This window comes from Chaetodon auriga, chromosome 8 (genome assembly GCF_051107435.1).
Source record: "Chaetodon auriga isolate fChaAug3 chromosome 8, fChaAug3.hap1, whole genome shotgun sequence".
Lineage (NCBI taxonomy): Eukaryota > Metazoa > Chordata > Actinopteri > Chaetodontiformes > Chaetodontidae > Chaetodon > Chaetodon auriga.
Window position 1 is genome coordinate 26,820,001 of NC_135081.1, and position 13,334 is coordinate 26,833,334.

The 13,334-nt window shown below is 45.7% G+C and overlaps 1 protein-coding gene across 1 annotated transcript in view; it reads right to left on the reverse strand.

Moving 5' to 3' along the window:
* Positions 1-1,306: 1,306 nt before the first annotated feature.
* The window catches only part of atg5 (ATG5 autophagy related 5 homolog (S. cerevisiae)), a 30,107-nt gene continuing 18,079 nt past the window's right edge, over positions 1,307-13,334 (reverse strand). Inside the window, exon 8 of the mRNA XM_076738087.1 lies at positions 1,307-2,938. Coding sequence (XP_076594202.1) covers positions 2,802-2,938 — 137 coding nt within the window. The 3' untranslated portion in view covers positions 1,307-2,801. The remainder of the gene's footprint in view (positions 2,939-13,334) is intronic.

Below are 13,334 nucleotides of genomic sequence, written 5' to 3' on the forward strand. Positions count from 1 at the left end.
GATTTTGTTGTGGTGTGAACAGCAGATGGAGGGCAGGAAGCTCTAAAACACACAGTCAACACGATGTTTCATCTGAACTACCTGAGGAAGACCTATCCTTCATCTCGTCCATTGCGGTTTTCACTTCCTGCCCTCCGTCTGAATTCAACGTCACGTGACTGCAAGCAACCTGTTATCTGATCAAACGTGAAATGTGGCCACAATCCGCTCTTTGTTCCTGAGTGATGGAGCTGAATAACGGCCAGAAAAGAGTTTCTGCGCAACGTTGTGACGTCACAGTGAAGCTGACCTTTGACCTTTTGGACAGAAACCATCATCACGCCATCAGTTTATCCTCTGAGACGTTTGTGTGAAATTTTGTCACAATTAGTGTCTGAATTCTTGAGTTACGTCCAAAAATGTGTCGTGTGTGGTCACGGTGACCTTTGACCTTTGACCAGCAAAGTCTAATCAGTTCAGGCGGACGTTTGAAGAAATTCCCTCCAGGTGTTGCTGAGATATCGTGTACTTAATGAAACACGTGACTTTAATAAACATCCACTGAAGCTCCAGCTGTTGGATCGAAGGTTTACTGAAGACGTCACGGAAAAGGAGGTGAGGTGGAGATGATGGAGGTGATTAACTAGCAGAAATACAAACAGTTAGCTGGGAGCACGACTGCCGCTGTGGTAAAACAACGATCCGTCGGTGGGTCGAGGTGGAACTGCTGCCCGGCTGATGGACGGCAGTGACACGAGGAAAACATCTGCTGTGGCTGAAAACGCAAATAAATTCAGATTTTCTTTTGCAGATTTCCTGAAAGTTTTGTGAAAATTTGCGTTACAGTCGGATGTAAACATGGGTATCATGTTCGCCTGCGTCTGACTTCCAACTGAAGACCGAAATCTTTAAAAAAGTTTCTGATTTAAACTTTATTTATTTATTTATTGATTGATTTGTTTTGTTAAGAAGGCTCAGCGGTGGATGAATCCACATTTGGTGCTGTCGTGACTACTTTTGCAAAATTCTTCTTCTTCTGCCTCTGAAAAACTTGTTGTTTTGCTAAATACATCAGCACGAGTACTGTGTTGGTATTGGTACTGAAACTCAGGTAACACATCGTCACCGGTACTGAAAAACTGTACGTGATACACAGGTCTGATAACTCACAAAGGAAACATTTTCAATTTCATTTTCATCGTCACCTTGCTGGAAAGTGAAGGTAATGCTGACGCCGTTACAGATGCACAAATATGTTAAAAAAAAAAGCAGCGTTTCCTCATTAAACAAACGTTGGAAAAGCCAAAGAACAACATTCTGTGACGTGAAATACTTGAATCAACTCGCTTTTATTTGAAGTCATTTGGGGTAACAGTGTCAGCTGAACACTTTAAGTCATTTTATTTCAGTATGAAGAGACGTAAAAAAAAAAAAAAAAAAAAGATGCTGATACACAAAGCTTTAAAAAACAAACAGTGGTTGATTAATCATCGTCCGACCTGCAGAACCGTGACCTGAAGTTAGCGCTCTGTCAAAGGTCACATGTTTCTGTCTGTCTGCCAGCTAACATTAGCTCAACTGTGGCCCCCAGCAGCCTGCAGACTGGATGCTAATCGTGCCTGCTGTCTCATTATCGAAGCTAAGTCCTTAAAATGAAACAAAACCAGATGCTCATTTACGTTTGGCAGCAGACAAAGCGGCTCGAGCCAAAACAGACAAAAACAGACAGTAAAGCAGCTGAACGGCGTCGAGCCGATGGAGAGAAATCAACACCTGCCATTGGAAACACGTGTGGAGCTTTTCCTCCGTCACCCCCGAAACGAACGCTTTCGCCTCACAAGCAGCTGCTTCACCCTCAGAAGACACCGTGAAGAAAGTAAAACAACAAAACCAGTTAAAAAAAAGTGCAGACTGACGTGGAATCAGGAGGAGCGTGTAGCCATGGAAGGATGTGAAGCACAGAGACCCAAACTGTGTCCAACTGGAGTTTCTCTTCGAGGTAAAGGTGAAAACATTACATCGGTTTGAGTTAAAGCTGAAGTTTAACCACGACCCCACGAGAGCTGGACGGCAGTGTCCATCACCGCCCTCAGAGCGGCGGCACAGCTCGTCCTCTTCGTCTCCCTTTGTTAATGAAAGCAACCGAACCGGCAGAAAATCCTCAGTAAACAGTCAGAAACAAAGCGCCAGAAGCTGCTGGAGATGATAAATGTCTGCAGGCTGTGATGTAAACTCAGATCCTTCACGCGTCCACACGTCTGCGCAGGACGGCGAGGATGACGATGATGAAACTGCATCAACTAAGGCAACTTCAGCAGGACTGGATACGCTTCTCCCAGACAATCCCGTCTCCCCGTCCACGGGACAGTCTCTGTCTCGGACTAGACGAGGAATGATGTACGGCGGGATGGAAAAACGAGGAACCCGTTCGCCTCCTCTGCTCCCGTGGAGAAGAGGAGGAGGAGGAGGAGGAGGAGGAGGAGGAGGAGGAGGAGCGAGACAGCAGAGTAGAAAAAGGAGCTCTGCTCATTCGACCAGCTCTTCACCCGATCACGTCCGTTCATCCTCACGTCCTATAAACAAGTGTTCTGAGCAGAAAAGAGGAGTAGTAGAAGTGGGAGGAGGAGTAGAAAGATAAGATGGAGGAGGAGGTTCGTCACCTCCTCCTCATCCTTTGTTCATCCTTTCTGAGCTCCTTCTCCTTAGAGTCTGTTAGTTCAGAGTTTCCACCGTTAAGCCTCCCGTGTTCAGAGTGACGCAGCCGGGTCGGCCGATTGGTCGGCCGGTTGTCACGGCGACAGTGAGGTGCGGTGGGCGTGGCCTCAGTCGGTGGGGGCCGGGATGACGCAGATGTGCAGGAAGTTGTCCGGGTGGCTGAGGTGCTCGCTGAGCCACTGCAGCGGCGTCTCCAGCAGCGGCTCGATGCCGTGGATCACCACCTGGTAACGCTTCGGCTCACCTGGACGGAGAGAGAGAAGGACAGTTCATCTCACCTGAGTCAGCTGGTCGCACCTGGAGGGCCGACTCCTGATCTAAGCATGTTTTTATGTCCACCTGCGCTCTGTTCTTTCTTATTTCTAATATATTTTGATGCTTTACTTTGAAGGTGTGCTGAATAAACTAAGGTTTTTTATTCACTTAGAAGAATAAGACAAAAAATGTGAGAAGAAGGATGAAGGAGAGAAAAATACATAAAGACAGAAGAAGAAGAAGAAGAAGAAGAAGAAGATTGGAGGGAGGAGGATGAGAAGATAGATGACAAAGAGGAAAGGAAAAGAGAGAAAGAGGAGGAAGTAAGAATGAAAAGGAGAGGAGAGAGGGATGAACGGTCGAGATGAGAGGAGTAAGGAAGAAGAGGAGGAGGAGGAGGAGGAGGAGGAGGAGGAGGAGGAGGAGGAGGAAAGGAAAAAATGAGGAAAGGAGGCCCAATGTCACAAACAAAAAGAAGAAGGAGGAAATAAAAAAAAGAAAGATGGTGGAGAGAGGAGAGGAAAGCGATGGTTGCATGAGGTGAGGGAGACCACATCAGACGATCGGCGCTGCTGTGGTGAGAGAAAGTACGAGGTCGACGCTTCAGTTACGAAGCAGCGACAGTTGATCGTTTCTGGGTTCGTTGTTGACTGGATTCCAATTTTTTACTTTCACTCTGACACTGCAGTTTCAGACTGTGTGTGTGTGAGTCTACGACGCCCCCCCCCACTGACCCCGCCCACCCCCGAAAGGCCTGTCGCTCTCTCAACCTTCAGCAGCTTCCGGGCTCGTGTGATGAGCAGATTTATGATGATTTATTGATTCAGGGAGTCTGAAACTTGCTTTAACACCTTTGTCACCAGCAGGGCGTGAAGCCAGAGCGACCTGAGGCAGGATGCACGTCACACATGCATTATTCTACGTTTTTTTCCTGTCTCTCACGAACATGTGCTAGTCCAGTCCTAAAATGCTGGAGTCTCTTTGTGGTCTCCTCTGTCGCTAACAGAGGAGTAAAATGCCACAGAAATAGATGAATAATAATTAACCACTTGGATTAGATCAGTTAATTTAATACAATTAAAAATATGTCAGAAAATGTGACCTTTAAAATTCCACCTGACAGTAAAATGTTGTTGTAATTAGCACCAAAGCTTTAAATCTCACACGTTTTAAGACGTTTTCAGGACTTAATATTTATATTCATAAACACTTTCATACATATTATTTCTACATTTTTACTTCTTTATTGTTTTAACCGTGGACTGATGAGCAGACATCTGCTTTAGATCCCCCTCTGAGCTTTTGAGGATTAAATACAGAAGCATTTCACGCTCTATTTAACATTAAAAACAGAGGACATGATCATTTCAGGACTTCTTGAAGCTCTCACATCCTGCTGGCACGCAGGTTATTAACATTTTCTGTTCATGACAGAATGCCTCACATGTCCACCTTCATCTTTTTTTTTAAATTAAAAATATGCAGGTGAGGTCGGTGGCTGAACTTGTTTCTCATGCAAACTGAAGTGATTTTATCTGTTTAACTTCAGTAGAAGTCAAGGATTTAATCTCACAATCAGTCTTGATTCGTGTTTCGAGACAAATATTTTTGCAGTTTTGCAGCGAACGAGCCGGAAAGTGACAAACGTTTTGTTCAGCTGTAAAACAGAAACTGTGTTTAACATGTTAATTAATGTGGAAACAGTTAATGCAGCTGCAGCGTGGCTGGTGAGGAGGCACAGATTACACTCTGTGCTTTAGTTTAGGCTCGAAATGTATTTAGAAATATTTCATATATTGAATTAAAAATTATATATATTTAGTATTTTGGAAGAAACGTGTTAGCTTCTGGCTAATTGCGGCTAACTGTCCTATATGATGTGCGTGAGAAAGACAGACGGTGACGGGCCTCTTCCTGTCTCACTCTTGACCTCACTCACACACACACACACACACACACACACACACACACACACACACACACACACACACACACACACACACACACACACACAGGCCCTCCTCGTTCACCCACCGATACATGACATTTTGGCTCCACGTAATATCAGGAGGACGGTTGAGGCAGAGCGCTAACTGACGGTCTGAGAAGCGGCTCCACCCTACACCTGTTTACTGGATGGTAAACGGCAACGTGCAAGAAACTGATGTCAGGAAACAATGAGCTCAGCGCAGCTTTCATCTGAAAATTACAGATGTGCACATTTAGGCCAGAGGTGGGTGGAAGAGGTGGGCTGCCTCTGCTGGTGGAGGCCGGAATTGAAAAATTAATATTGCAAATTCACCAGCTGTAATTATTTATTTCACACAAAATTTTGGCGAAGCCACAGCAGAGTGAGAGCTTTCATACTGTGGCTGCTTCACTTGAAACAAACCTGAACGCGTCACATTAAACAGGTAAACTGACATTTTCACGCAGCAGCAGCAGATGACAGGCGGAGCTGGAGGGTGAAGCGTGGCGTGGTGTTCGCAGGAGGACTGAAAAGGAAAGGGCGTTTTATTTTAGCGGCTAATCTGACTTTTGTTTTTGGGGAGTGCACAGATTGTAGAGGTGTAAGCACGAGGTGAAGAGTTCACTGATTTCTGCTGCTGAACGTAAAGAAATGAAGCTCAGGCCACGCAGGCGAAGACAGGAGGAAGCCAGGCGATGACAATAATTAAATAAAAGATTCAAAACACAGGAAGTGTGTGAAAATGTACCGCTGACCTCATTATTTTTGTTGACGGTCGCAGTGAATGAACCTTTCTTGGTTGTTAGTGTATTGAAAAAAAAAGTCTTTCATTCATTTAAGATGCAAAATCTGTTTGAGCTGCAAATTTAGAGTGAAGACATTTGAGGAGTGAAGGTCGAGTGCTTGTCTGCGCTGCCGGCGTGCTGCACTAAAACCACCGAGCCACAAGCCTGAAAAAAAAAAAAGAAGAAGAAGAAGAAGAAGCAGCAGCTAAAATTCAAGATATCTCTGCACTGATGCGATTTCCTCTCGGGAGTCCGGTTACTTTCATGTGTTCTGCAGCCGCACACTGAACCTCAGATGAAGCTGTTCGAGCGCGCTGTGACTGATGAGAGCCGAGCTGCACGGCGGGGAGTCGAGGAGCACGAAGGAGGAGCACGAAGGAGGAGCACGAAGGAGGAGTCGCAGCGTTACACCAACTGAAGGAGATGATGAAAGCAGGCAGCGAAAACCTGCCACGCACCAATCAATCGCTTCTATAGATCTACAGCAAAGTAAAACTACACTTCATGTTCAGATGGATTTTATTTGTACTTTGAGATTTTTAGAGTGAAAGTGAGAGAAGGTGCTGCATCCTGCTGCAGTCGTGCTCGAACACACGACTGAATGCTGTCAGTTATTTGTTCTTAGAGAGAAAACAGACTTTAAAAAACTGGAAGTGTGGATTGGCAGAGAAAACTGCGATGAGTGCACCTCTAATAAAAAACCATGTCAAGGTTTTAGCTGAAGTCTCGTCACTGATAATGATCAAAGTCACCGTTTCTACTTTTTACACAAAGTCTGAGAATTCATTTGACCGTGAAGGAAATAAATCGGTAAAAGAAGAAATAGTGCTGAGAAATTCAAGTATTTCAATTTATAATTTTAAGTAAAAATTAATTAATTAATGAAATGACCTGAGGGACAATAATCAGCGGGACTTTATTACTGATGATAGAAATGGATTCAGAGCTGTTGGAGCTCGTTCTCTGACCTCTGACCTCTGACCTCTGAGCTTCATCACTTCTTACTGTTTCACTGTTTTATTTATCTTATACAATCGATGTTGTTCCTTCCTCTTTGGTGTTTTTTCTAGCTGACTCTGGCCTCTTTTTGGTCGGAGGACGGCTGTGAAGCTGCTTTGAAAAGAGGAACAGATGATGAAATTAACACCAGAGTTACAACAAGCGCACCGAGCGAAGCCTCAGAAGACGTTCATTTTGGCTCACAAACACCGAAAGTAAAAGGTGTGATTCTGCCTTTCTGACAGCAAGAGTGAGAATACACTTTCTCTGGTTCTCACACACACTCTCTCTCTCACACTCTCTCACACACACACACACACACACACACACACACACTTCTGGGTGGTGTTTCTTACCCATCTTTAACCTTTAGCCCCGGCTATGCCTGATGAGGGCGGAGTAGGTGCTACAGTCTCACTATGAGAAACGGGAAATTCACAATGGGCCATGCCCCTGACTGACACACACACACACACACACACACACACAATCCACTCCAATACACACTACTGCAGGTCATCACATCAGCCACCTGCACCTGGAGACACACACACAGTGTCAGTCTCGTGCCCACACACACTCAGCTCGTGGAGATGTTCGAAGAGTCTCTTCTGTTCGTCATCGTCCGTCTGACGCTGCGACTGATCAGAACAGCTGAGGTCTGCTCAGCCACAAATCTGAGACAGCAGAGAAAAATGTTTTTTTCACCAGCACTTGGCAGACGGACGGTACTTTTGTGTTATCTAAGACGGAAACAGACTCCGACCATTTCCAGAAATGTTAAAGAATCTAACTTCCATCAGACCGTGTCCAAAGACCCTGAACGCTGGGAGGTCCTTCACTTTGATGTGCAGTCAGCATCTTAAAGTGATCTGCAAGAATCCCAGTATTAGTACCACGTTTTCATACATTTTCCCACCAGTTTGACACCTCAGGACCTTGTCATGAGGAGGACGACTCAGACAGCAGTCAGAGTTGGTCTGTCAGACGATGTCATGAAGGTTGTGAGACTTCACTTTTAACGTAAAGCCTGCGTATAATTATAACAGTTGTGAAGATGTGGTATTTCCCGGGCAGGAGGGTCTTACAAAGCTCTTATGAAACACAAATGAATTGTTTAATGCGTCTGTGATTACTGAACCTGGTGCTGCTGCAGCGTCTCTGTTCATCTGATTCCACTTGGTCCAGACTCGTGTCTCGACCTGATCCGCTCAGACTGCGGCCGTTAGGTTGAAATGGGCTGATGTCGGGCTGATGTCAGCTCTGGGTTACAGAGCTTTCTAACATCTCGCCGGGTTTCGGAGGATCTGCTCTGATGGACGGACGTGACGACCAATCAGAGAGGACATATAAATCTCATGCGGCGATTAACCATTGGATGATATCCAGACTGTTGCTCTTTGCTAACAGTGTGACCATGAACAAAAGTCCAAATAAAGGAGGAGGCCACAGCGTCCCTGCTGGGGACCATTTCACTGCTGTCAGCTGTCTCACAAAAGCATAAAATGGAAAAGTTGGCAGCCATTACAACATAAGAAGCTTTCAGTGCAGGCGGATTGTTTGATTGAGCTTCAGAAAGCATCCGACAGGAGACGATGGTGAGGGATGTTTGTTAAAGAGGTGTTTTCCCCGTTTGACTAACACTCACTTCTGGGATTCATTAAAGCGTCACAGTGTTGACCATTAACAGCAGGACCGACTGCATCTGAGCACACAACAAAACAACGTGGAGGGGGGGGGGTCAGCTTCAGGCAAACATCTCTGTGCTAAAGTTTACGAGGATCAAATGACTGCTGTGTGTTAAATCATCGCTCCATTGTTCAAGGCCATAAATCCTTTTGTTTTTATCCTGTTGTTTCCAGAATTATCTTGTATTGTGAAACTGTCATCATCCAAATTGTTCTTCAGTGCTGACTGAGGTCCAAACTTCTGCTTTTAATCCATTTTTGTAAATAAATTCTCAGCTGTGACATTCGTGAATAACTTCCATCATGAGATAGAATTAAAGGGAAAAGAGGAACCACAGATGTTCAGGACACTTTTATGAGCCTACATGAAACTGTTTGATACTGTGCTACTGTGACCTTTGACCTGCAAGAGAAAAACCAAGTTCAACAACTCTGAGTGTGAACTACTAAAGCTGTCAAACACAAATCAAACCAGGATCACTCATCAATAATCAAACTGTGTTCACTGACAGCAGATTCCTGAAGTGTCTCTGAGTCCATGTGTTCACCTCCTTCATCCAGTCATGTGTTCACAAAGTGGTGAACCTCGCTCCAGTGAGCCTGTTTACCTGTGCAATGATCCTAACAGGTGTTTTTGGAGCGTTCCACATCTTTCCCAGTCTTTAAAACGTGCAGCTGCGTCAGATTCAGACAGAAATCAATGAAGCCGAGGAGCTCAAACGTTAAATCTACTGACTTTGAGCTGTTTTCAGCTGAGTTTCTGTCTAAAAGGATCAGGAAGTTCTCACATTCTGCTTTATTTGTGTTTGAGCGTCACAGCTGGTTTAGAATCAGGGCTGCAGTTGATTTGATGGAAATGTGCCTAATTTACATTTTCTTCTTTTTCCCATTTTTTTGTGGAGAAAGTTCAGTTGAAGTTCTCTTGACATGAGCAGCATGAGTTTTCAATGAAGCTGCTGGTGTGTTTTGTCTTTTGTGCCACTCAACAGAAATTCTGTTTTATGATCAATATTTGCTGGAGCCTCTTTGTTTCTTCCTGTTTTTTCTCATCATAACTGAACATCTTTGGGTTTTGGGCTGCTGGTTGGACAAACAATCAATTTAAACACATGACTGAAATGGCACATGCATCACTATCATCACATGACTGATTAACTGATCTATCAAAACCAATCAGTAGCGGTTGACCCCCCCCCCCCGCCTGCCAGCCTGCCCGCCTGCCCGCCTGCCCGGCCGTCACTCAGCCCGTCAGACATTGATTGAGTCAGTGGGTCTGAGCAGACGCCAGCCGTGCAGTCAGACTGTGTGTTTGAGTGCGAGCAGAGCGCGGCCTTGCGGTCTTCCTAAATAGTGGTTGGCCTCGCTTGGCTGACAAAACATGTCGTCTTGGCCGGCGGTCGTGTACTACTCAACCACAGGGTGTGTGCAAATGTGTGTGCGTCAGCGGAAAAATTAGCCCATTTTTATTTAGAATAAGACTCTCAGTCCAGCACCGGCTTTGCAATGCGAGCGAGTTATTGATAATTCGAGTGTGGTTGAGAAGAAGTGCGTTTCCACTTTGGCCTTTAGGAAACGAGCGGCTCCCTGTCGGCTCTCATCAGCTGCTGCGGCTGCTGCGATCTGATCTCACTGAAACTTTTCCAATGAGCAACTTTCACTTACAGGACGTTCAGGAAGACGTCACCACACCGCCGCAGGAAAACACAGTTCGCCTACAGATGACTGGAGTCTGTTTTTACAATATGTCGCCATCGTTTTCCAGCCTGTGGAATCAGGGTCGACGGTTGTGCAAAACTCAGTTTCCTAAGATGCTGGCGGACAGGCTACGTTAAGTAAAAAAAACAATAGAAGAAGAAGAGGTCGCAAAGTAGAAACAATAGCAGTTATCTGCCAAACACCAACAACCAAAGAAGAAGAAGAAGAAGAAGAAGAAGAAGGACAAAGATGGAGAGAATGGAGAGAGGTCCGCAGGACGGCCGAAACAGCTGATTAATCATATCAAATAAATGATCGCTGTTAGCTTCTGTTTGAATTCTGACGTTTCCATCAACCTTTCCCAGCGCGACACTTCATGAAACCATGTCGACTGAAGCGCGGCTGTCGCGACCGATGCCAGCTGAGCTGCTCCGGCTTCAGAAAGTACATTTCAACCTGCAGCTCGCTTTTTGCATGCAGCAACATCTCGCACGCCTCCAGCACAGATGCACATTATCCTTTAACTTCACAGAGGGTTTGTGAAATTTCTCAGAATGTGTGTGTGATCCCAAACACTTAAAAACACAGTTTGGCTTTTACACTTAGTCTGAAACCTATTACACATAATACTAATAGTCATTATATTTGAAGTACTTGATATCGCAGTTCCCTTTCATGTACCTACTACTGGATTTCAGTTTCTTCATATTGTAATTCTACTCCTGGTCCTTCTGTACACGCTGCACATATTGAATGTCTGCTTGAATATTGTCTGAAATGTTTTGATACCTGCGATATGAGACCTTTGACCTTTGACCGCAGAAGACAAAGCTCTCACACTGCTTCACAAGCAGCCACACAAGAACTTTGAATTAAAACAGTCTAAAAATCTGAAATCTCTTCATCAGAGAACAACTTTTTGTTAGTTTTTGGTGCTGCGGACACACTTCAGTCAGCACTGATGCTTTCATAATGAGCTGGTCTCAGGTCAGAGTGTATGTTAACTAGTAATCAGATGTAAAACTTCTTAAATGTTTCTGATCTGAGGCTACAATTACACACATGACTGCACATTTCTAATATCAACAGTACTACGAATATAAACACTGTCAATATCACTGATCAGTTCTGAAATAGAAAGATATCACAGGATATTAAGATGTTTTGCAAACTTTCCACTGATTTCAAAATGTGGAAGAAAGCTGAAAGTCTTTCCCCAAACGTCTCCGTGAATTGGAGGAAAAGCCTTCACAGGCTTAGCAGCCTTTTACAGTAAAGTTGGATATAATTAGAAAGATCTGAAAAGATCTCTGCTGACCACATTTTAATCAACAATAGAGTGACACGGCTCGCCTCGAGGCTTTCTAGCCATCCTGAATTCCCCTGTCTGGTGCACATCTCACACGCCTGCACATATGAACCCTAACCCGCTATCTGCTGTATCAAAACAGCCACTGAAACACACACCTCCGGGCTCTGAAGCGAGCCGACCCGTTTGATCAGCACAAACTCGACTGGCTCCTGGCGCAGCCTGCACAGGGAAGCCTGCCAATCGCGAGTGGGCCGCACCACAGCTGTGGCTGAGACGGGTGGAGGCGTGGGAGGGGGAGGGAAGGGGCGGTCGGACGCTCAGAGCATCGCCTGGATTTGTCACTCGAAGAAGAGGGAGGGGTAGGGGTGGGGTTGTGGGGGAGGGGGTTGAGATGGGGCGGGGGGTTTCCTCTGATTATTCACGGGCAGTGATCAATGCGGGGTTTTTCATGATCGGCTTCGTCTCCGATAAAACCTGAAAAGAAAAAAAAAAAAGGCTCCTTACGAGAACTGCCTGTCAACACACGTGTGGTGCGTGGGCAGCGTCAGCGCTCAGGCTGTGATTTCTGCAGCTAACCCGAGCCAAACTCCTGCCAAAGCCTTGCTCAACGACACACCTGGTTCAGAGCAGGCAGCTCACAGGCAGCTCCGGCAGACGTCACCGCTGACCGCCGGTTACAGTAACATGTTGTTTTAGGTTTCTCTGCCGCAGCGTGGGGGGAACAACAGCCTCACGGCAGCGCAGACTTTTTGGCCGTTGCTTGAGAACGATTTGGGATTCCCCTTCCTTTGTCCTCTTAATTCAAGCCACCCCCATTTGTTTGCTGCGACTGGTTTCTGGGTCCCACAGGGGTCAACACCAATCCTCGCTCAGACATAACAGAGGAAGGATTGTATGAAAAAGCTTGTTATTTGATGTCTGAAAGATCACAGAGTAAAGGAGCACCCCAGATTGTCTTTTTGTTCTATGTTGGGGTCCCGGCAGAAAAAAAGTCCTCTGAACTCTCGAACAATACTACCAGCAAACCCCCCCAAACCCCAGCGCCCCGCCCAGTCCCTGAACACACGTCCCGGCCTCTCTAATCCAAACACGCCGCCATAATCTCCTGCTATCACTCCACTCATCTCGCAGCTGAGGAAGAGGTGGAAACCAAACAAACGACGAGAGACAAAAGGGCCACTTTCACCTTGATCAGCCAGGCAGGCTGGCAGACTCCTCTGGGAGGAGGAGAGCGGAGATTTAACGTCAAAGACATAAAAGACGTCCGCGACAGACAGGGAAGATGTTGAAGACTACACCTGAGAGAGCGATAAAGGATCAAAGAGGAAACAGTCTTAGATCAGGGAAGCTACAGAGAAAGAAAGGAGCAGGAAAAGAGGAAGAGACTGACTGTCACACTCATTTTCAGCAAACCTTAAAGTTTGGAAAACTACAATGTAAATGAGATTAATTTAAAACAACTGTGCTGGAGTGGATTAGTGTCAGAAACGCTGTCCATGAGAAAGACAAAAGAATCCTTAAAGAACATCCTTGTAGTGCAGCTGTTACTGTTCAGAGATGTCCGCTGATGCCTGTAATTCATGCTGCCTGATGCCAGAAACAAAGAGATGTACTTGGCAGGTTGCAAATGTTCCAACTCAAGGCTGTACAACCATGACAGAGACTTCTACAAAGGACGCATTCTGAGACGTCCTGCTGGGAAAAAGACTGACAGCCTCGGCTATAAATATCACGACACCAGCATTCACTGCACTCGGCCTTGTTGAACTACAGATGCCGCAAATGGAGCGGAGCTTTTTTTTTTTTGGGTCACAAATGATCTTCGGCAGAGGACTCACACTCACTCGCACAGAGCACATAACCACGAGAACAGCCATGCTTCGTTTGGGCTGCCTGGCAAATCACCTGCGGTAACTTTATGAGGTCACAGCCGGTGT